Source organism: Manacus vitellinus, unplaced genomic scaffold (genome assembly GCF_001715985.3).
Source record: "Manacus vitellinus isolate BGI_N305 unplaced genomic scaffold, ASM171598v3 scaffold_5_pilon, whole genome shotgun sequence".
Taxonomy (NCBI): Eukaryota; Metazoa; Chordata; class Aves; order Passeriformes; family Pipridae; genus Manacus; species Manacus vitellinus.
The window spans coordinates 3132398-3156310 of record NW_021940682.1 but is presented as its reverse complement, the minus strand read 5'-3'; the positions used below and the strand labels follow the sequence as shown (position 1 = coordinate 3156310).

General features: G+C 38.0%; 2 protein-coding genes across 5 annotated transcripts in view; one reads left to right on the top strand and one right to left on the bottom strand.

Moving 5' to 3' along the window:
- SLCO1A2 (solute carrier organic anion transporter family member 1A2) overlaps positions 1-23913 on the top strand; it is a 45996-nt gene that overhangs the window by 4134 nt on the left and 17949 nt on the right. Inside the window, exons 1-2 of one of the 4 annotated variants that reach the window (XM_018080814.2) lie at positions 11297-11424; positions 11522-11567. In XM_018080814.2, coding sequence (XP_017936303.1) covers positions 11544-11567 — 24 coding nt within the window. In that variant the 5' untranslated portion in view covers positions 11297-11424; positions 11522-11543. Of the gene's footprint in view, positions 1-11296; positions 11425-11521; positions 11568-14230; positions 14288-23374; positions 23626-23913 lie in introns of those variants that run through there. The other 3 variants (XM_018080812.1, XM_018080813.1, XM_018080817.2) reach the window with 3 other exon arrangements.
- IAPP (islet amyloid polypeptide) lies at positions 6300-11129 on the bottom strand. The gene is made up of 6 exons (XM_018080818.2): positions 10916-11129; positions 10281-10404; positions 10001-10160; positions 9501-9597; positions 9228-9362; positions 6300-6617 (listed from the first exon to the last, which is right to left on the bottom strand). Exons 4-6 carry the CDS (start codon positions 9578-9580, stop codon positions 6434-6436), a joined length of 399 nt encoding a protein of 132 aa, XP_017936307.1. The 5' UTR covers positions 9581-9597; positions 10001-10160; positions 10281-10404; positions 10916-11129; the 3' UTR covers positions 6300-6433.

Genomic DNA, 23913 nt, shown 5'->3' with positions numbered 1-23913 from the left:
CCAGTTTAAAGTTATATGTATGAAGCTGTGTAAGGAGAGGTTTAGGTTGGATATTAGGAAAAGGTTTTTCCCCTAGAAGGTGATTGAGCACTGAAACAGGTTCCTCAGGGAATTGGTCACAGCACCAAGTCTGACAGACTTTGAGAAGCATTTGAACAACTCTCTGGGGCACATGATGTGACTCTTGGGGATGGTCCTGTGCAGGGCCAGGAGTTGGACTCGATGATCCTTGTGAGTCCCTGCCAACTCAGGATATTCTATGATTCTTTGACACTGAAAGTGAAGCTGATGGAAATCATTCTGCAGAGTCATTCATCCTTCTCCAGTGCCAGTTTAATGTAGAAAGTGTGGAAGGAATTGGGGTTTGAATTACTTTCATTCACAGCTGTGAGTGGTGATTCACAGAAGTTACGTTTGCTAAGGTGTGGAATGAAGAGGGAGAATATTAGGATGAAGCAGATTTCTCCTGCAATTTTTCAATTCCAGATATCATGGTTTAGTAGTTCTGTGCTACATTAGGCTCAGTCAGTGTCTTTGTGTTTACAGAACTGATACTGATGCCATCAAGGCTGTCCTTCGTCTGCCTGGATTTGAGCTGGGAAAACACCAGATGAGCAAAGAGAAAAACAACCTTTTTTTCTTCCAGACATAAATTGTAGCACTAAGGTTTCTTTACTGTTTACATTCTCTGGGTTCATCTAACAACACTTTGATTAGGTCTTTTCCAAACACGCTGACATCTGGTCTAGCTTTGTTCCTATTGTGTAAGCTGCATGTTAGCAGGTGGAGTGCATCCCACAGGCCCTGGGAAAGTCATACTCTAACACTAGGGAAAAGATGGTAGGAAAAATTAGTGACAATATCTGCTCTTCAATTTGGGGAAAGGTCTCCTATTAAAAAATAAGAAAGTTAGTTGCAGCAAGTAACTATGGACTCGAGAATAATGTTTTTAGAAAATCCTGGCTTAGTAAGTCTTCCTCAAGAAGGAAGGAGATGCAGGGTTAACCTCAGAAAATCAAAGGAGAAGCTGGAAAAGTAAGGATGACTTGCACTGTGGCTTCCCCAACATCTTGCAGTTGTGAGCAGCATTCCTGCCTCCTCCTGGAGATTTGTAGTATGTCCATTTAACACAGACTGAGGGAAGTGCTGCATGCAGATATTTGAAACATCAAATTCAGGGGGACCAGCCTGGTTTTTGAGATTGGCTGAGGGGTCAGCAGCTCCCAAGAAGTACAGGAGATAGCCACTTACTCCAGCAGCATCTTTCAAGGCACTGTTTCCAGAACAGGATCAGAAAGTGCTGGTCCTGCTAACTTGCTCTGGGTGTGGAAATATGGAAATCTCCAGTACTGTTTAATGTCTTCATCAGTGATCTGGATGAGTGGATTGATTGCACTTGCAGTACATTTGCAGACAACACCAAGTAGGGCAGTAGTGTTGATGTGCTGGAGGGAAAGAAGGCTCTGAAGAGGGATCTGAACAGGCTGGATTGATGGGCTGAGGACAACTGAGTGAGGTTACACAAGGCTAAGAGCCAGGAATCATCACTGACAATGAATCACAGGCTGCTTAAATTTTTGCACAATTCCCTTAGTGCAGGCAAGCCCCACTTTAGCTCCTTCCAAAGGGACTGCTTAATGAATAAGGACTGATTCTGTCTGAAAAAAAGTGATCTGCCTCTGTTGAGAGTGTAAATAATAATAAACAGGTTCTGGTTTTAATCCTATTTTAATCATATTGAGTAGGATTTAATTTCAAATTATTCCAACTATTTAAATTCACATATGTAGTGATCTATTTAACACAACTCCAGTTATTTTAATACATCTCAGTATATTAATTCCTTTTAAAAAGCAAAATAACAAAGCCCCACCACATAGATGATGCACTAATCAAAACTTGGGATTAAAGAAATTCAATTCAGTTTCTATCACCCTTGGTGTCACCAGCTGTTCTGCAGCAGATCTCAGGCTACCTGCGCTGTGATAATTTATATTAAGGATATTGTAAAAGAGCATATAAGAAACAGTTTCACTGTCTCTAATGCAGGATCAGAAAGAGCCTTTTAAGGTGGAAAAAAAAAAGTTGTTGTAGTAGGGGCGGGTCTAAGATTATGAATTTGAATAATTAAACTTATTTTTTGTTTCTAAATGAGTTTCTGGAAAATAGTGACTTTATGACATGATTGTTACTCAGCCCTATTGTTAGGAATAAAGTGCATTTGAATTTGTTCTTTTTGTTCAGGTGTTTTAGCATTCAAGGAGACAATTTCTTGCACAGTGAACAGCTATTTTAACTATTATCACCGTTGTCTCATTCTTTAGTGAGCTGATGTCATGACTTTCAGTTTTTGATGGCATATATGATTCCTAGTTCAAGATGTTTTTTAACATTCTGCTTTCAAGGTAGGTTTTAGTTAGAGAAACAATTCTGAACTGAATCTAATCAGGGATAAATTGTTTTCATAGCAATTGAAGCTGGAAAACAATTTGTCTAAAGTTTTCAGGAAAACTGTAGAAAATCCAGATTTTGAGGGCTTTGTTCCTAAACTGAAGCTTAGTATAAGTGGTGGATTTCAGGTCTGAGTTTGAGCCTGGTTATTTTGAGTCTCAAAATATTTGGGTTTTCAGTGTGGGATTTTTTTTCTGAGTGTAGAAAAATAGAGATAACAGTAACGTGATTGGAATAGTTGTCACATCCCACAGAAAGATTCTATTTCATGTCACTTCAACCATTATTCTGTATCCAGCAAGGAGGTGTGTCACACCTAACCACAGCCTTTTGCTAGTTGCATTGCAAAAACAATGTAGAGCAGTCCCTTTTCTATATAATAATGAGCCTAGACAACAAAATTACTTAACCTTGTAACTCTGAACAGAAAGTCTACCATACCTGTCAAACTGTATTTGTAAGTGAGCTAAATGAGTCAAACCCAGCATAATTCTAGAAAGCAAAGATGGTAGGTACTGAAGATGTGCAATAGTTCATTGCAGGAAAAGGATTTTATTCATAGTATCAATGCATTAACTTCCAAATAGTTTTAGAAAGCCATTCAGTAGAATCCAGACTTTGTAATAACTTATCCCACTGAAAGTAAATGGAAGCTTTGCCAACCTTGTTTTTAAAACTCTCACTAAGAAACTTACTTGTCTAAAAACTAGGTATATTGTCTTAATAGAAATGGAAACTATTCCTTCCAAATTTACTATTCAATAAGAATACATTTTATATTCCATGTATATTGTGTGCTTTCTTAGTTTTAGCACAAGCATTTACAGGTGAAATCAGTTTCTTACCTCAACTCTATTCATCATGAAAAAATATAAATTCTGTCTTTTATGAAGCTGTCATAGTTCCTTAGAAATATTAGACCCTAGGGCCCACTACTCCATTTAAAACATTCTTCATGTTCCTATCACCTTTTTTTTTAATGTTCCTTTTGCTTGTTTGAAGATTTTTATTCTTCCCCTTCTCATTCAGTGAGATTCAATATTATGTCCCTATTCTTCCCTTTTTAAACACAACTTAATAAAACACACTAAAAAGCAGACATCTAGAATTTTTATTTTTTTAATGGGGATATAGCCATGTTTATCATGTTCTATGTATTTCTGATTTTCCTCTTTTGTATTTTTTCTTTTGTTGCATGTTCTCTGAAAGATATAGGGCACCCAGAAGAATTGAAAAGGAACACAATCAGTGTAAGACTTGATTCTCAAAAAATATTGATGTCCCTGAAGAGGCAGGAAAATACATATTGATATTTAAAAAAAATGTATAGAGTCACTTAATTTGTGTTAGCTAGGCTTCACCTAGCAGTCTTCATGTTCTGAAATGTCTGAAGTTATGTTGTTTGGGCTTCTGATGAAGTGATGTGTAAATGCTTATTTGTAATGTGGGGGGGTTTTTTGGGATGTGTGTGTGGTTTTGTTTTTTTTTTTAATTATTATCATTATTTTAATTTTTCTTTTTAAATCCACTCTTTTCCTGGCCAGTTCTCTCAGGACTGTGCTTGCATCCAAGCTTACCATGATTAAATCCTTCTTCTCTAAGGGGCCTAACTACACAGAAGGGGGCAGGGTAGCACAGTTGTGTTGTCAGGGATATATATGGGGAAACAAGTCTCAGTGTAGGCAGTTTCTCAAGATGCTCTACCTGATGAATTAACTAAGGTAGTTCAGAATATGAGTTGATTTGGAGTCTGATGTGTTGGTGTTGTGGTTTTTTACCAGATTTTTTTCTTTTTTTTTAAAGTTTGAACAGTTCATACCAATTGCAGATGAGATTCCTGTCACCTAACTTCAGTTATCTTAAAGTTAAGTGCTCATTTTCAGCTAATTGTCTAGACACTCTCTATCGTCAAGGAAGAAATGGAGGCAGTTCAAGACTGATTCATCCCATCCCGAAATAGATGTCTAAGCTGGGATGAATTTGGAGTAGCTGTTTTTCTCCACCAAATTTCAGGAGAGCACTGACAACTGGTGAGACAAAGAGCAGCTGGAGATAAGTGAGATGGTCACCCTCTGAGCTATTGATATCTTTCTTATCCTTCTCTGTGTTTTTGCTGATTTAGATGAGTAATAATTTTCAGTATTTGCTAAATAGCACCACCAATATTAAACACATGTTGGTGTCAAATCCACCAGGTTCAGGAGTGCATAAGGCAGAAAATAATGTATCCAGTTCCACTGATCCTGTGCATAGGCAGCCTGTGCTTTCTTGTGATTTGCCAAATGGGGGCTGAAAGAGCAAAAGCTGGTGCATAAAGCATTGTAGGTATTTCAGGTCGGGATCAGCTTAGAAATCAGCATCCACCTACAGGAAAGGCTTCACTTGGTTACTCCTCTGTGCAATGTCACAGTGACACTTCAGAGCTGTCCTGTCACTCTCTCATTCATTTTTTTGAAAAATAAATATTCTATCTGGAAAACAAATTAAGCACGCAATGGTTGTGGAACATAACTCAAAAGTAACTTGAATGGAAAGGATTTCTAGCTGGCAGAAATATTAGACAAATTTAATACCATATGAATGGTTTTCTCAATAAAAATCAGAATAAATATCCATTAGAACATTAATGAAGGTTGAAACTTTCCTCAATAAAGAGAGTAATCAGTAACAATCCGTAATCAGTAAACTTTTACAGCAGAAATTCTGTGCAGCAATTTTAATTCCCATGTACTATTTGTGAAATGAAGAGAAGATGCTATTTAACATTAAACTTAGCAAAAATTTATCAATTTTGAGGTATATTTTATGACAGAATCAACTGAAGGCAATTGTTAAGATTTAATTTGCTTCTCCATAACTAAGCTTCTGCTGAATGTTTTTCATAATTGGACAATAATGTTTTTCAGACGATAGTGAGGCCTTCAGTGAGAAAATGATAGACAAAACAACCATTACTGTGATACAGGGTGTGATCTCTGTGGAAGTTTGCTTAGCAATTTAAAGGAACAAACTCATTTTTTAAGCCTGCACAGATACTGGGCTGGGGTAGTAGAAAATAACACTGTCAAATTTTCATTCAGGTCTGCCAATCTCTAAAATAGTTTTCTCGGATTTTGGTAGCAATATAAATATGTCAGTGGACAAATTTACCCTGTTCCTCTGATACATTTTGATGCTATAACTGCTCATGGGTTTTGTCTCTTCCCTTTGTCGCTCTAGTTCAAGGAAAGGAATACCCAAGGACAGGAGTTTCTGATACTCATATTTAAAAGCTCGTTATTCTCATTTTACTGCTAACCTCTCAGAGTAACAACTGTAAATTCTTAAAATCCCATGCTCAGTAGTTACAGATGTCTGTGCTGCAAGACCACTTCTACTTGCTCAATGCATGTTAGAGTGGAAAAAGACCAGTCAGAGAACTGCATAACCATATGATTATGGTGCACAATGCAGCCATCTTGTCTCATATAATTGTTCCTTCAGTTGTGCAGAACAAGATGCTGCAGATGTTTCAAACCCAGAAGATTCTTCTTCTGTTTTACTTTCATTAGGACATAACTTTTGCTAGCATTCTTATATTTACTGTTCTTTAATTAGGATGATTTCTTTCTCTTAGCAAACTGTGACTATAAAGACATACACATCATGGTTATCTTTTTCATCATTTTAATAATAATAATAATAATAATAAAACCCCTGTTGCAATTACTTTTCCATTTATTATCGTGGTAGATATATTTATTTTTTTACAACAGAATTTGACAAGCAGGTTTCTGGAATTCTTAATGGAGTTGAAAGGATAGCCTATGCATGTCCTTGTGCATGCATAGTGAAATGGTGAACATAAACCACATACCCACACCCACAGAAAACAAGGCACTGTTAAGACTGTACAAGTAATAAATGACCAAGAGGTTATTGATACATTAAAATCTGAGCTCCTAATGAAAACTGTATCGGTAGCCACCTTAACACCATAAAGCTATGCATCATTTGGGGATTCTCTGCTTAATAGCCCTTCAGTGTCCCTCTTTCCATACGTGTTGGACCCCACATTCGTAGGGGAATAAACTGCTCCGATGCTGTTGCTGGAACGAACCAAAAAGTCGGCCAAGCGCTGTGTCACACACGTGGCAGTGTTGCATTTCCTCTTCTCCAGGTGGTGACTACCCAAGGTGAGACAAAAAAGAGCCAAGATTAAGTCAAATGATGAGCAATAGGGAGTGTGCCACTGCTAATAGTCATTTGAGCTGCGCTAATGTGGGAGTTCTTTTAAGATGTGCACAAATAGAGGAACATTGCAGTCTTCCCACCACCTACTTTGTGCCTGAAAAAAAAATCCTTGTGCTGTATCTATTATCAGTTTTAATGGTGGGGGTTATTTAAATGCAGAGACCTCAACAGTCATGTGTCGTTTTTTATTGATATTCTGCAGAGCAGTTTGTGACATCTGGAAAACCTGTAATGATAGTATAGATTATACACTAAGTGAAAGCAATGACTAAATGTTTAACTTCGAGCTGAACTTCTAAATCTATTTAGAGCTCTTGCTGATATCATGAGGATTACTAACACAATGACAGTCACTAACATTTATTTAGGTCTCTCATTACCACAGAGTCATATCCCTCTCTTACTGAAGTGAATGGTAATATTCCAGTCCAAATCAAGTGGAATGAACCCAAAGACTCTTTCTCCCAATTGCACCACACATTATGAGAGGTGGCAGGCATTGCCAGTTCTGCCAGTACCACTTAAGATGGTCCTTAGCTCTGTCTCTCTACCACTCAGCTCTGGCTAAACAGAGATTTCATCATTACCAAAAAGCTGCCACATCTTTGTTGAAAACACCAAAAATTTGAAAGCTCTGTAATGGCAGGAGATAATGATTTGCTAGATGACACTTTATAGAGTGTCTGTGGAAGGATCCACATCTACAAATAGGTGAACCAACAGACCATTTACAGAACCCCATGTAAAACTTACATAGCATGAGATATTTTTTTTAAATCACAGTAAAACTACTAGCTTGAGAGAGCTTGAGTTTTCAAATTTGTTTCTTTCACCCCTGTGTTGCTCCTTCAGACAGAAATACTTGCTTGCTGAGACTGCCTATTGAGTTATTGTTAATTTTCTTGAGCTTCTTCATGCTGATGTAGAGGTAGCACCAATTTACAGCAAAAATTCACTGTGAAGAGTGACACTTTCCTAGTTTGAAACTCAGCAGTTAGCAGTGAGTTCCTTTTCCTATTGAATATTACATCTGTTATCCAAAATGTTTTACAGCCTTTTAAAGTTATTTGTATTGATCTAAGAATCCAAGTGGAATAGCAATTGCGAGAGAAATGTCTGTATGTTACTGGTTCTTCACTGGTAGATAGGCAGCAATTTCTAAGCAATTAATATTTTAAATATGTAGTTGCACTTAAATGAAATGGTTGGATAGGGCTTTATATAGCTTCCCTTAGATTTTCATGGGTGCTTCTATTGCTTTTAAGAGTTTAAGCAAGTCCTTAACATAGGAGGTTCAAATGGCAACTGGTTCTCATGGTGATCCTGATTTGTTTGGGGAGGCAGAATTTGCTTTTTCATTAAAGGTACAAAATCAGGTCCTGGTACTCCAAGTGTAAAACTCCAGCCCTTACAGAAAGCTGCTAGGTTTCTTTCTCATGTGTAGCCTGACTGAACCTACTATACCTGTCAGCTCTCTGATCTGTAGCCCTTAAATGAATAAGTGCTTTGATGAGACAGTTCATCCAGTGAGATACTGTCCAAGGCTCCAAAAAAGCAGATAAGGCATCCCAGGCTGTAATACATCTTTGAGTATTACAGTTATTTTTGTTGTTTTGTTCTTTTTTTTAATATATTTTTTTAAAGTGATAGCTGTAAAAATGTGAGAAATTAACCACCATTATAAAAATATTTTGGAAGATAAGAGTTGTCATATAATAACATTTTAAAATATATATTCAAAGAGAAAGGCACAGGCAACTCTGTAGACAGGTGTATTTACTGAAACTATCCGTAACACAATTGTCATTGAAAGAAATTCAATCAAAAACCTGACAAAACTAGAGGAACTTGAAGGTCTGTTCCAACCTTGATGATTCTGTGAATAGCTGAGTGCTGCTTATCTTTGAGTATGAATTGGAAATATTTCTTGAATTTTTTTTTTATTCATTAGAAAGTTACCTGAAACTGGATTTATGAATTTATAAATATAAATGCATTTCAGACAAATGCTATCATATCAATTGCTTCTTTTCCTTCTTCCCATGAATAAATTGATATCTAAATCTGTAATGAAAAATTACTTCCAGGAGACAGTTATGTTATAAAACAATTCCATTCTAGCAGAGCATTAGTATGAAGAAGGATTTATTTTCTTTTTTTTTCCCCCTTCAGGCATGGAAATGGGACAGATTTTTAAAAAAAGGAGGCACTTTCCAAATACGCCTTTCTTCTCAAGGCACTGTAGTATTTGTAACCTTTGTAATTTCTGAAAGCATTATAATTGTAAAGGGATTAAATGATCTGCAACTTTTGTCTCTGGATTTCACTTTCTCCCCTGAATGCTCTAATCTTACACCTACAGAAAAGCTGATCTTTATGCTTACAGAAAAGCTCTATTTACTAGAAGAAGGATATTTTAATCTCTTTTTGAGAATAAACAGCAGAGACGAAGAGTCTCGAGTAATAGGGTATCACTGGCACAAAGTTTACTTCATGATTTAATCCTGTCTGATATGACTAGAAGAAACAAGGAAAATCGATACCTTCTTGTCTTTGATGCTGCTTGTTCTGGCATTTCCTCACTAAGTCCTGAGAGTGTATTCTGTGACATTACTGGCAATATCCATCCTTGTCTCTTAGAAGTACCATCAGACAGATCATCAGCCACAGACAGTAATCTTTAAACAACAACAAAATACCCAGTGAAGTTGAATTGCTCTATTTTTGCTCATATTATTTGAGACATGAAAGCAAAAGCAGTTCATGCAATAACCTTTTTCCCTAAAAAGAAATAAATATGATTATTTATTACTCACTTCTCAATAGGTGTAGCTTCCAAACAGCTCAGAGTCACAGAAAGTGCAATGAAGAAAACAGACAGCTTTAGGTTGCACATCTTCCCTTCCAAACTTTCTGAAAAGAATAATGATTCAAAACTGAAAGCAAACCCAAATACTTTTCAGCACATCCTATTACTGATTCCCATTCTGTCCTAAATCAACAGCAGCTAGTCTTTTTCACAGACTGGAGTGAAAAAATGATCCCCCTAAGTTTAGTGACACGATGCAGTTTAGGACAGATGGCTCTCAGCAGCAAATGCTCATTTTCCATCTAGTAGTTTCAATCCTATCCCTTTATCTGCAGTTTGCATTTCCTGACATATCCCAGTCTCAAATACCGGTCCTGGGTGCAGTTTCCCTTGTAGTTGTCTTAGCCTATTCCTGAAAAATGCTGTTGGTTAATAATGAGGGATATTTTGCTTTCCTGAAAGCCCATCTGTTGCACTGCACCTAGAGAAAAAAGGGAAATTGTTTACCTTTTTGTGGTCACGGATCTAACTGGAGAAGCCCGTCTGTGTTAGCAAGAAGGGTGCATGCAACAATTCCACGCTTGCATCTAGCTCTGGAGTATCCTTTTCCCTCTTCCTTGCTGACAAGTAGTACGGCTCTTATATATCCTTCACACCTTTCTCAGCTCTGACATCAGGCAGAACAGAGAGACTGTCGTTAATTCCAATCCCTATAGACAGAAAGTGCCCCAGAGAGGAGCAGAGGCAGGTGGGTCATTATTTTGTTAGTACATCAGTAAATATTCACCTGGTATGTGCAGGATGCCCTGGTGAAGGTGCTGTAATAGCATATTGCACATCCGAAATGTAGCCTCGGCTTTACGGTTCTGATAAGATGCTGAGGTAATATTCCCTGTGGGTGTTTTTGAGGGCTAAATAAGGTAACAAAAGTCACAAAGAAAGCCAGAGCAAATGAAACACCAGATCACTGGCAACTGAAATAGAAGAAAACAGATATATGAGGAAAGACGGAGAAGTTAAAGTTGTGGAGGTTTGTTGTAGAAGTGTATAGATCAAACAGGAAAAGTGTCTGGAGGGATATAAGCTGTGAGAGGAGTAAGAAAAGAGTGAAAATTTTTTTTAATTGACAGACAGGGTTATCATTCAGGGTAACACGGTAGAAATCATGTACACTTTTCAGTCAAGTATAAATGTGAATGGAAATTCTGTCACTATTCATGTAAAATCTCACGTTTTACAAAGACTGGTAGATGTCATGCATGCATGAAAATTGAGTCAATTAATAATTTTAAGAAGGCAAGACTAGGATGAAAAAGCCAGGAAATGTCAGAATAAAGACTACCTGTGCAAATTTTTTTCTCTAGTGTGCACAGAGAAAAATGCACAGCTTTTAATAGACTAAATCCAGTATTAATCAATTACCTGATTGCAGATTTCCAAGGATACAGATTAGAACCATTTCCCGTGGATTTCAGTGGGAAATGGTGGTTTGGTTTCTTTTTTTTCCTCTTCTTCTTAGTTTATGTTACGTGCCCCAGTGCCTTTGGAAAACAGGTTTTTAATTATCTGTGGTGGTCAAGATGCTGGCACAAAAGCTCAGGCAGAGTTTTCTGGGATAAGAAGTTACCATATGCATCTCTTCTACCCCAAAGAACTGCTTCAATGCCAAGTCCGTTGCTTTAACTGAAACTCCCCTTCTTTGTTGGTTTAGTCTGTAACACCAGATTTTCATTGAAATGGCTAAAGTTCCAGTGTTGGCTCACTTCAGGCATCAGTGCTACTTGAGTTGAATACAGAAGGAATATTTAGCTGGGATAGTAGCCTCTTAACTTGATTACAACAGTTCGTCTGCAAATAAGACTCTAGAGATTGACAAAATGTTTTGTTGGTTGTTGTAGTTGTTTATTTGGGGTTTTGTGTGTGTGTGTGTTGTGAATTCTGTTTTTGTTTTTTTCTTTTAAGGGATGTTACTTCTGGATATTTTGCTCTCTGTTTTTAATGATATGATCCTATATTTCTTTTTGCCAGGTTCCTGCTATCCCTCCTCTGGATGGAAAGTCCCAGTGTAAGCGAAGTAAGTACAGTGTTTTATCTTCACCATGACAGTAAGTTCTGTGCAACATCTGAAACAAGTTTGTTGCTCCAAAGTGTCACTGTAGCATTTGACTACAATGAAATAATATTTTGGTGTTATTTTCAGTGTAGCAATTTCACTCCTATGAAATGAAGGCAGGATTAAACCCATTTTACATAGAGAGAATCGTGCTGAGAAACAATTAGACAGATAATCTGGCTGGTGATTGACACCAGCCAATATTCAGTGCTTGAATATTGAACTCGAAAATGCCTTGGTGCACTTTTTCTGGGGTGAAAAGAGATCTGTGTCCCACTGACACTCAGTAGTGATATGTGTGCTCAGCTCTTGTGAAAGATGTTGTTTGAAATCCTGAAAAGCAATGGACAGATCAGTATGCATTTAAGATTTTAAAAGATTGAACTGAATATTCAGAATCTTTTATTTTTTAAGGCATCTGAGTGGTTGCTGTGTCAAGCTTGAATCAAGCTACGGGCTGACACGAGAAAAGTGAAACAGGCTTTTCAAAGAAATATTGGTCCCAAATTTTAATTCTAGCTGTCCTGCAAGTGGCCTTGGGGGGAACCACTAGTGCTTTGAGAGAAGAAGAGAAAGGCTGATTCTTAAGTGCACTGCAGAAATGAAACTAGGCTCATGGTGTCCCAGGATCATTGCCAGCCTCCTGGACCACACAGCATCTTGGCAGAGTCAGCAAGAAGTCTATCCAGCAATTAGTCAGATGTACCATTAACAAACTTACACCTTCTGTTGCAAGTTGTCTTAAGCAGAAGTAGTGTTTTCCTACATAAACAGAAATGTAATATGAAATTGTGGAATCTCTTTGGCAGCAGAACAATTCACAACTCAAATTTCAAGATGTTGGTACTAAATAATGTGCGGTTAGTACCATTCAGTGAGTGGCTAGAAAACTATTTTTACCACTGACAAAGTTCTGTAGCCCTGAGCTTAGAAAAACAACTATATTACTGTGCAAAATAATTGTTACCAGCTTAAGAAAAAAAAAATAAATCCAGTATTCTCCTTAAAGAAACCCGTGACCAATTCTACTCTGAGTAGTTACATAGTCATTTTTATATCGGGGTTTAAGTGTGTATGAAAAGATTTGTCTAAAGTATTGTGCCTGTATGAGGGTTAGGGGACACCAGAGATGAGACTCAAAAAAGAATCCAGAAGATATGGTATGCCAGTGCCCTGCTTTCTTCTGGAAACTACCCACATGAATGTCTGGAGTTGCAAAAAGATGACCGAGCAGCAGACACCCACCTATGTCTGCTGCTCTTGTACACTGGGGAGTGGGATTTATCTGACTAAATGTGAGATGAATAGAGAGACCATTCTAGTGCCTGTTGCTAATGCAGAACTCTAAAACAGCTTAGATGATTAGTGCCTGTTTCTTCTTTTTGCCTATAAAAACAGCCCCGGGTGACTCGCTCAGGTGTAGATGTTTACACTGTGGGTGTCTAAATGTGTGTGAAATGAATTCCATCAGGGGTGCTTTAACTCCCTTATGTGCTCAGTGCCTGAGATTTAAGGTTGTCTCCCTCTTTCTCATATTTACCTTTTTCTTAGGCTATTCTTGACACCTGCTGGACAGCTGGTTCCCACTTTTAATGGCTGCTTTTCAATTCCTGAGTTTTACATTTGCTTAATAACATTAATAACACACATTAAGACTTTTGGTAATGGATGTATCTCTCCCATTTGTGAGAGTGACAAAGAGCCATATTACCTGTTGCTTGCACTTTACCAGCTGCTGTACAGCTGTGTAAGGCAGATGTCTCCAGTAAATTACATTGTTGCTCAGTTACCAGGAACTAGAAGTGTGTGACTATCTCGTGGCTTAGTTTGCCTGTTGTATCAAAAAAAGAAAAGGAAAAGCTATAGGCATTAACTTAAATGGACTTATTTTGATTTTTTTGAATAAACCAGAAAGCATAACAGCAGCATTAATATACATCAGTGTAAATATTACCAATAATGAAACAGAATGGTGTGTGTCTCACAGCCTGTAGCTGTTACATGAGTTCAGCACAATGTATCATGTGCACTGACAATTTTTTCATGTTTATAGCAATTTTATTAGCCTTTATAAGCCTTTGCTTCCTTCTAAATTAAGCTGCAAACCAAAAGTAAAATATAAAAGTATAAAAAAGAGGTTTCATTGATAGTGTCAGCACCTCTGAAAAAGTCAAAGTGCCTTGTGTTTGAATAGCCAAATCTGAAATTAGAGGAGTAAATCAACTCCCTAAACAGAGTTTTCTAGGACATTTTATATGTCCTAGAATATCCAGTATTGACATTCCTGAACCTGGCTAGCACTACAAACTAGGTAGAAAATCAGAGAGGGTCTAAAATTACACTAGACACTTATAATTAGGAACCTTGATTGTTCCCTAAATTTTTACATTTGGATGCCAAAGTCTGAAGATTTTGCTATAATACTCTCTCTCTGGTATTTCTTGCTTGGTGTTATGTTGATGAAGACTACAATGTTTGTGCTTTCTGATCCATGGAGTTGTAATTGTAACTGCTTTGTTCAAATAGTGTTTCACCAAACAAGCTTTGCTAGCACAACTTTCTTTGTTACTCCTATTCTGTGTGGGCCATTTCAGTGCTGACAAAAACAGAAACAGCTCTCCTTGTTGATCCCAAAATCGATGTTAAGCCTGTGGAAGAAATATGTGAGAAGCAGCAGAGAGGTAAGAGAAGGAAAGTTAATAATTTCTTCTGCAGTGGAAAAAACAGGTGATTCAGAAATGAAGGGTGACCACCCATGGAATTGACTAGGAAATGGAAAAAAGTAATTTGGATAGTTAGCAATATTTTAAAACTACTTTTATGATGTATTATATTAGTCAGCTCACACCACTGACAGAACTATGATGTAGCCTCAAAGAACTATTGCTAATGATTGCTCCGAGAATGAGCTCAGCAGTCTCTGCTGAATCAGTTCCTATAGATGGGAATCTCCCAAGCAAGAGAAATAAACTGCATGTTTAGATCAGCAAAGTCAGAATTGACAGATCAGTGACTGATGAGTCTGAATTCCTAATGCCACTCCTACTTACAGTTTACAGAGTTTTAATTGCATGGCTTCCACCGGCTTGCATCCTACAACTTAACTTTGAATACAACAGTAGGTTTAACTTCTAGACTTTCTTTCCCCCTGTCTCTCTTCCAACCTGCTTCCAGAAGTATAAGCAAAAGCAGAACTCCCCTTTGTTTAGCAATGTCCCTTTCAAGGGCTCTAGGCAGTGCTAATGGTAAATATGTCACATGAAGTAGTGGCAGTGTTCTTCCTTTCTGGTAACCTAAGCCATCCATTGCTTCCTGCTATGATAATTCTCTAAAGTCACTTTGTATAGGAATTAATGTATAAAAAGGTATTCAGGTTTCAAAGATATTGGTGTAATTTATATATGCAGTAGTTTATAGAGTCCTCTAACATGTGTAGTACTCAGATGTGCACTTCAAAGAAGAACAAAGGATCTCGCTAAAAGGAAGGTTTGGGGACTTCCTTGAGTGCCTCCCTGTGGAGCCAGTGCAGTGTAAATTTGAATCCCTGTTCACTGCATAGATGTCTCCTTATGGAAGAGTCTGGAGTGACTGTATTGAATTGTAGAATCATAGAATGGTTTGAGTAGGAGAGGATCTCAAAGACCATCTAGTTCCTACCCTGCTGCCATGTGCAGGGACACCTTTCACTAGACCCATCCAGCCTGGCCTTGAACACTTCCAAGGATGGGACATCCACAGCTTCTCTAGGCAACCTGTGCCAGTGCCTCACCACCCTCACAGTAAAGAGTTTGTTCCTGGTAACTAATTAAAACTCATTCTCTGTCAGTTTGAAGCCATTCCCCCTTGTCCTGTCACTCCATGCCTGTGTAGAAAGTCCCTCTCCATCTTCCTTTCAGGCTCCCTTCAGGTACTGCAAGGCCACAGTTAGGTCACCCCAAAGCTACTGAATGTGCAGAATGAACTCTCCCTCAATGCTCCTGTTAGGGGAAAAAATGATTAAGGGTTTAGGTGTGTGTAGAAGTGCTGTTTCTGATTTACTGAGTGTAACTGTGAGAATTCTCCACCCCTTTTTCCCCACCCCAGCATATTGTAAAGAGCACAGACATCTGTAGAAGGTACAGTGAGACCAGGAACCACCCTCCATGCTCCCCAGACTTATTTCACTGGAGGTGAATCCCTAGTAAACACGGGACAAATGGAACCATTCTCCTGTAAGAGAAACAGCTGGTTTTCAAAAGAATCCTATACTGAATCATGTCAGCCCTTCCTATCTGATCCAGAGCATAAATTTTAACTAACTTTCCTTTAAAATTATCTCTTTAAATAATCAGGCTTTTTTTCTTCCCCCTCCTCTCTCCCCCCCATCTTTTGCAAAGTGCAGCAAGAAAATGACAATCCGGCTTTGTCTTGAAACACTCTGAGTCTTTCAGATGATGCTGCCTTGACAGTTCTGCTATTAATAGTGGCATTTTCTCTGCTGTCTAAAAAGGAGAGTTGTGCTGAACTGAGAATCAGTCATGTTCGTAGTTATTTTTCACTAAGGGCAAATGCAGTCTACTCGCTTACGTAGGAGAATCTACCTTGACAATACCATGAAATACAAAGTAACTTATTTATTGCATGTCATCACATGTAGCTGCAAAATAAGATAGCTCTTCTTCAAAAAGAAGTGCAGTAGGGCTGAATTTACAGTATGCTTGAATTGTTGTATGTGTGAGTGCAAGACCTGACCTTTTCATCCTACTTGGAGTTGAGAAAAGACTTTGATTAAGCACAAGGAACATGAATCAGTACATGAAATTGTCTCTCTACTGTAAGAAGTCATTAAAAATTCATTAGAAGTTCAGCATATGCATCTGAAAAAATATAGTGGATTTTTGGTCTGTTATGGCAGTGGTTTTTACGTCAAATATTGATGTTTCCATCCATTTAGCAACAAATCCACTCTAGCTGATCTTATCCTTGATAACAGAAATCAAGAATGGTGTGGAAAAGTCAACATTTAAATGTGAGCTCTCACAAACATTTTAGGAGTTACAAGTGAGGTGGCTGGTTCAAAACATGGTGTTTTTTGCAATAAACTGTTATTGAATGAAATACCCAGTGGAAAATTGAAAGCACTGTATTATTGCAAGAGGAAAAAAAAAGGCTCTGGAACGTGTTAGTCACTAACATACTGAAATGATTTCATATTAACACATATTGTGCCAATGAATGGTAAAGTTTTAATGGGACAAAGCTGAGCAGTCATCTTATCAAAGCATTTGGTTTAGAAAAGAACCTTGTGCAGAGCAGCAGACAAGCACATATTTCAGGACAAGTGTCTTTAAAATCCTTAGGTGTTGAATATGTACTGTTCATTTGAAATGGATACCTGAAACTCTGCTTTTGATTTCAGAGTATTTTCTGTTAAAAAACTATTGTTTGCATAGGTGGTCTTTCTTTTTTTTTTTTTTTCTTTTCCTTGATTTACAGGATTCCTGCACATTTCCACTCTGGCTGCTGACTATGATTCTAGTGGATGTAGGCTTGATTTTGTCAGTTTTCACAGAGGCCCTGTAACCCTTCCTGGTGCATTCCCATGGGCTGCAAATGGCTGGTTTAATTTTAGAGAGCTACCACATTGCCACAGTGTTCATACTTACTGGTGTTGTGTTAAAAAATGGAGAATGTTAACAATGTCATATATAATTTCATATCAGAAGAATATTTCATATAATTCCATATAAATGAGGAGTTAACACACTCTAAAATTATTTTATAAGCTGCCATAACCTTCATGGTGTTATGGGTCACTACAGCCCACTGCTTTAAGTCATATACCATCCTGTTGCCTTTTATAATACTCATAATAGTTTGTAGAGGTTGAATAAGCAATTGTTGAAAGAACCATAAAAATTATCAGCGTAGAGGTAAGGTATTTTTTATCAGAAAGTCTTAAATCTACACTGTTATTTAAAGTCAGTACTTTAATTTTCGTTGTCAAAAGAGAATGCGTATTTCATTCAGCTTAAACCTCTCTGAGAAACAGCATCAGTTTTGGAGGATTCTGTTAAAACTTCCTTTTTTTTAGAAAGGAGATGTTTGTATCTAGGAAGCTCCTCACTCACAGGTACATGCGTAGGTATGTGCCTGATTCCCAAAAGATCCTCGAGATTCCACTCAGATGCTTCACCTTTTAGGACTGAGCTTTTTTAGGCAAGGTCACTATGCAAAGTGTGCCTAGAAAGGTCAGGTGTATCAGCTTCAGGCAGTTTCTAGTAACTGGTATCCAGCCTGATGATACCACTGCACACAAAGGGTATAATCACACATCAAGAACCTTGGGGACTTGTGAAAGTGAAATGAGATCAGGTTACATAAACCACTGATTGATGAATCATAGTTAATGTCATTCTTCTAGAGTAAAAGTCCCCAGAGAGACTTTGAAGCTTTGAACTGCCAGTCAGCCTACAGTACATTTGTTGCTTTAACTTTTCTGAAAGTGTGTTCATGAGACAATATGCCTCCTTAGTGGAAAGCTGACGACCTGATCTCACAACAAATCCCTTTGTACTTTAAAGAGGAGGTACTGCCCAAAAGTATATATTTAGGTTTTCAACCTTTTTTTTTTTTTTTTTATGTAGATAATTTGTTCTGAAAAGCTGTTTTGACAATTGGAACGTTTGTGTTTTCTAACATTTAAAACCAGAAGTTTGTATAACAGAGTGTCTTCCAGACTTGTAGCAAATTTTACGAAGAATAAAGGATTTTATGTCTTCATAAGGTTTGCCACAAGACTAGAAGACATGAACGTTTTGCTGAAACAAAAGCAGAGCCCCCAAATCCATACAAGTGCAAATCAATGTGCTAAACTGCTTTCTTAAGGGAGAAACTGTTATGACAGTGTTGCTGGTTTAAATAAATCGTTATGAAAACAGACAGCAACAATGTTTTGCACATAAACAATATTATCTCCAAGGTATGGATCTGAATGTTTGCTACAAATGACTATTTAATGCGTTACAGGGGAAAGAAGTGAGATGAACATGAGTTAACAGGGACGTGTAGAGTCAAAGGCAAAGCTGAGGATGGGAGACAGATCTGAATTTTTATTTATTTTGTAGCTGACATGTACTCTGTTGAGGTGAGAGGAAAGAAAATCTTACTGGAAAGTTAAACTTCACCTGAATCCAGACTCAAAACAAGCAGAAAGTTTTGTACCTGTCTGTGTTTCTGCATACACAGAGGTAACCATCACCCTACTTTGTTTGTTAAATGCAGATAGATGCTTTCCTACCTGGTTTGAGTAGATCAAGGTCTTAATTATTTGTCTCTTCACTGGCCAGTATAATGAGACTTTATAGTTCCCCATTATTTACCTTAGTCTAGTATAACCACTGCCAAAATAAATACATTTTTGATTAAAGGAGGATCAGTTAAATTATTATGTATTTCTTTATTTTGCATCCTTCTTCTCTTTCTTTTGAGAGAGTAGGTTCCCAAAATATCTTGAAGGTTTGGTTTTTTTTAATTTATGCAAGTGCTGTGACCCCTGTGAGCAGGCGAAAGGAGAGAAAAATATTGTGAAAGAGCCTGTCTTGTGAGGTTTCTACACTCAGTTTTGCTGGTCTGTTTAAAAGTTGAAATTTGCAGTGAAGCTCTTGGAGTGTGTACCCAGATCAGGGTACAACCCTGAGAAGAAAATTCTGTGTTGCCCTCACAAGAAATTCTCCCCGTTAGCCTTCATTTGACTGGAAGCTGCATGGCTGTTCAACTACCAGAGCTGTGCCCTGCCAGAGAAGCAGATAGGAGATACTAGTGAGAAAAAAAAGTGGTTTTAGGCATTGCTTGGATTGTGGTCCAGCTCTAAACTGGTGGGGGAAATGACAGTGAACCTCCTCTGTGTCATGACATTCTTATCCAGGTTGCTGTGCTACATCCTATGAGATGTGCAACCCAAGACTGCTGCAGTGCTCAGTTCTGTGGAGATATAGTTCTTATTTCCAGCTTTTCATTAATTAAATGGGATTATTTACAACTGGGAAAGAGCTACTTAGTCCTTAGTGTTTTCCAAATAATGTGTGGCATTTACAGTGAGGCCAGAAGTGCCTTCTGTGTTTTTGGTAGGTAACTCATCACGACATATAACATTTGGACTGGGACCAATAATTGTACTTTGCATTTTTCACTGAGAACTTTTACTGCTTTTCATAGGAACACTGTTTATCCCTTTGAATTTCCTGTGAGTTTTCATAAGCAACTGTAAGGGGGTCTTGACCTCAGGCTGGGAGCTGCTGACTGACAGGCTTTTTAGTTCCTTGGCTGGGATGAGTAGATCTAGAATGACATTAGAAGAGAGAACCAGGACAGGTGTCATATGACCTGATTTTTATCTGTCTAAAAATTAGTTATTTAGACTAAGCTAGCTCTCTAGAATTTCAAATCCAAGGAAAGGAATAAGCACCTCCAGAGACCATTTCCTCCTACTTTTTTTAGACAGCTGTCTTAAAATGGGATAAATTGCTCTCTGGAAGTATATGCCTCTAATGCCTATTGTGAGCATCTTCACTGAAACTACTTGCTAAGAATAGGGTATACCCTGATTCTGTACAAATATTTGATGCTCTTGAGGTATTTTCCTTATGTTGAAGCAGTAGAATGATTAGAGCTACCTCTCAAACAAAAGCTAGGCAGACAGAAAAATATAGTTGTAGTCTCAGTTGCTCAGGCAGAGTGCTGATAGTGAACTTGGTGAAAATATGGCCTTGAGGAATCCCATGGAGAAGATGGGAATTCAATATGCTAAGACATCCCAGACTCTCTATGAGCTTTGTTATCCATTAATTAATCACAACAGAGAACAATACTGAATTCCATAGGTATTGAATTTTACATGAATTTATTGAATAGTTAGTTAACTGTATATTTGTGAACATATGTTAATTTCATATATCTAATCCTCTTTTCTTCACAAAGTATTTAATTTGTACATGTAGCCAATTATAAATCACTTAAACTGCATCTTAAAATAACCTCTGGGTTACTTTTTTTCTGATATGGAGGTAAGTATTTAAAGCAAATTGTTTAGTGCCTACTATAAGGTGGTGTTTATTTGGCTGGAAATTTTGATTTTCATTTTTTGTAATTCCTTTGCTGGGTCTGAATCTTCAGCCTTACTCACCCTAAGCTAAAATTATTGTTGAACAAAATAATGTTACAGAGACTGTAGAACTACACAGCCCTGTATGTGGAAACATATTTTCTATTTCTAATTAAACTGTAAAAACAAAATCCTAGTACAAGCAGCCATCAGGTATGATTTGGAGACCACCATGAGGAGAAAATGAAAGCAGTGCTATAGCTCTAACAAAATGTATTTTTTTCTGAGGGAGTATGAGACTTTTGATATATTGGAAGCATGTTAATAGCTTTTTACTTGAGAATTTTTCTAATGTGTGAGAACTGAGAAGATACTATATCAGAAATTTGAAATTATGAACTTTTATTATAAGATATTACAGGGGAAAACACCTCACTGCACGCTCTGGTGCAGCACTGAGCAGATCAGGATCCTCAGCCACCAATTGTCTGTAAGGCATGAGCAGAGTGCCTACAAAATGTTTCTCAGTGCAGCAGTAGAGTTGCAAATTTGTGAGGCAACACCACTGTGCAACAAAAATGCCAAGTGTCTTGCTGGTGTGTTGTTTTTCCCTCCCAGCAACATAACCACACAGGGGATGTGGAAGTCCAGAGAGGATTTTCAGCAAGGTTAGAGCTCCCTTGGAAAGCTGAGAAACACTGCCCTGGAAGTTATGCTCAGAAGTCAGGCTTTTGTCAACCCCAATCCCACCCTCAACGCACATTTTAGACCTTGAATTTAGGTTATTCGTGTGCATTAGTAGTTATTTCTGTGAGGGAGACAAACACAAGTGTCAACAAGAGACTTAAAGTCACAAATGAAACCTGTCTCAGCACCAATACTTGAAGGTGTATCTACTGATTCTTAGATGTGATGTCTAATGGATTTAATCAAAGTATCTCTTCTTGTCACATTAGATAGAACTATTTATGCTTGCTCAAAATTGTCTCCAATTTTGCAACATCCAGTAATCACTAACACAAACTCTTCCCTTTTGACCTTGTGTCACCCTTTGATAGGACACCACCCAACCTGTAAATCTATACAGACTTATGTGGACTCTTAAAATTCCTTTCTTGCTTGTGAGTGCTTTTGGATGTCTTCAGTGGGCTGGAGTGTCAGCATTTCATGCTCAGAGATCTGACACAGCTGTCAGATCTTGGCCATTTTTTTTGTTTTGGCAGGGAAGAGAAAGAGATGGGCTCAATTTTCCTTCTAAGGGCTCAATTTTCCTTCTAAGGGCTCAGTCCATATCTGTCACATCTGAGTGAGTACTCTAAAATTCACAGCTGAAAAAATCTGGCAAAGACACAAATTTGGCAGTAGGTGGACTTGGGTTAATTTTCAACAATGTAGATTAAAAGTCAAAGTTCAAGTTTTGATCTCAGTCGTTTCTTGGAGAAACTTTTCCAAAACTGTAAGTACCTAATTGTTTTGCCATGAGAATATTTTCCTTTGTCTCGGTCTAACATTAGTGTAATTGCATTTGAGTAACAGTTTGAACTGTACCTAGTGAAACAAGATTTCAGAAAGCTTTTTGGAACCAGAAAAATAAATTAGGTAAAAACTCTGCCACTATAATTGTTCTCTGCAGGGTTACCTCATGTGATTTTTAATCCTGTTTGTAAATAAAACAAGGATTTAGCAGTTTATCCATATGACTAAGCTGAGCCAAATGGAAGATGAATTTCATATTCAAAGTAGGATGTCCTCTTGGGACTCAGACAAAGCAACTTGCAGAACATTGCATCATAAACTTTTAAATCAAGATATTTGTGTGGTTTTGTCCCTTTTATTAGTTAGCTAAAGTGAAACGTGGTTTAAAACCATAAAAGGTATTTATGGGTTTGCATGGGACAAATGGGTCCAAACTCTTGTCTCAGTGCTGGCCTGCCTGCTGTTGTCAGCTGCCCCAAACAAACCTGTTTTGATCCACACAGGAAGTGTCTGATTTGTTTTTTAAGCCAACCTTGTTCAGCCCAAGTTACATGGGATGCTGTACATCACACAGCTGCTTTGTACCTCTGGCCTGTGCTGAGCTGTCCACACTGTGTGTGTCAGTTCTTTGTGCACTCAGCAAAGTGGGTGTCTTTTAGGACACAAGTCTTCTCATCACCCCTCTGCCTTTCTGGGTGCCTGTGGAGATTTAAATAGTCCAGTAGTGGAGGTGGCTGAAGAGGCAGTTGTGGTGTCACTGCTGATTTCTTAGCCTGCCATAAATATGTCACCAACTCAGTGCAGAAGCAGAAGGAGGAACTTTACTGACCTCTGAAGTTTCAGTGAACTTTGAAGGCTTGTGAGTGGGATTCAAGAGCAGGTGTTTACATCATAGCTGGTAGGTCAGTCAGAACCCGAGGGCGAACTTTTGTGTAACTATATAGTTTTACCTGGCTTGTTCATATTCCTCAAGTGATTTGTTACAAAACTGTCACTCTGTGACTATCCTAGTAGCATAAGCTGTCTCTCCTCTTGCTGTTGGCTAAAAAGATATTGATGGGTGTGCACTGAAGGAGATAGTTTCCTTACAACTACTGATCCTGGGAGTCCAGCTGTGTTCAGGGCTGGCCTGGGCAGCTCAGGTTAGGGCTTGAGACCACAAATATTTGAGGTGACATAACACATCACTGGTGCTCAGATGGGCATGTTTTGCTCTCTGTCCTTTCCTACTCTGCTTTCGCCCCCACTTTCTCCTCTCTTCTCATGTTCTTGGCTCCACTTTCCTGCTCTTTTGCTTGTGTGGGTCTGACACCTGTAGAACTGTTCAGTGGGTCAAATCAGCTCACTATCTGAAAAACAATCTTTTTGCTGCATTAACTCTCTGCTGCATTAACTTTTTGCCTGTTTAATGAGTTAAAGAGATTTGCAGATGAGTCTGAAGAGCTCAAGAGTGTGAGCAAGGTAAGCAATAGGAATGTACAATGGAGGGTATGCAGATGGAAGAAGGGAGTGGGAGCACTGTTGGTTCATCTTTAGGCACAGAAATGGTGGTTTAAGTTCTAACCTGGATTTAAAGTGTGGTGTAAATGCACCTGAGCTGAGTTATGCACCTACACCTCTCTAATAATCTAGGCTGTTAGTCTGTGAATGTTTCAGCTCCATTTGACCAAATGAGACTAAAAAAATGTTATAAAACTAGCAAAAACAATCTCAGGAACAAAGCTGGAAATAGTGATTCTGTCTATTTTG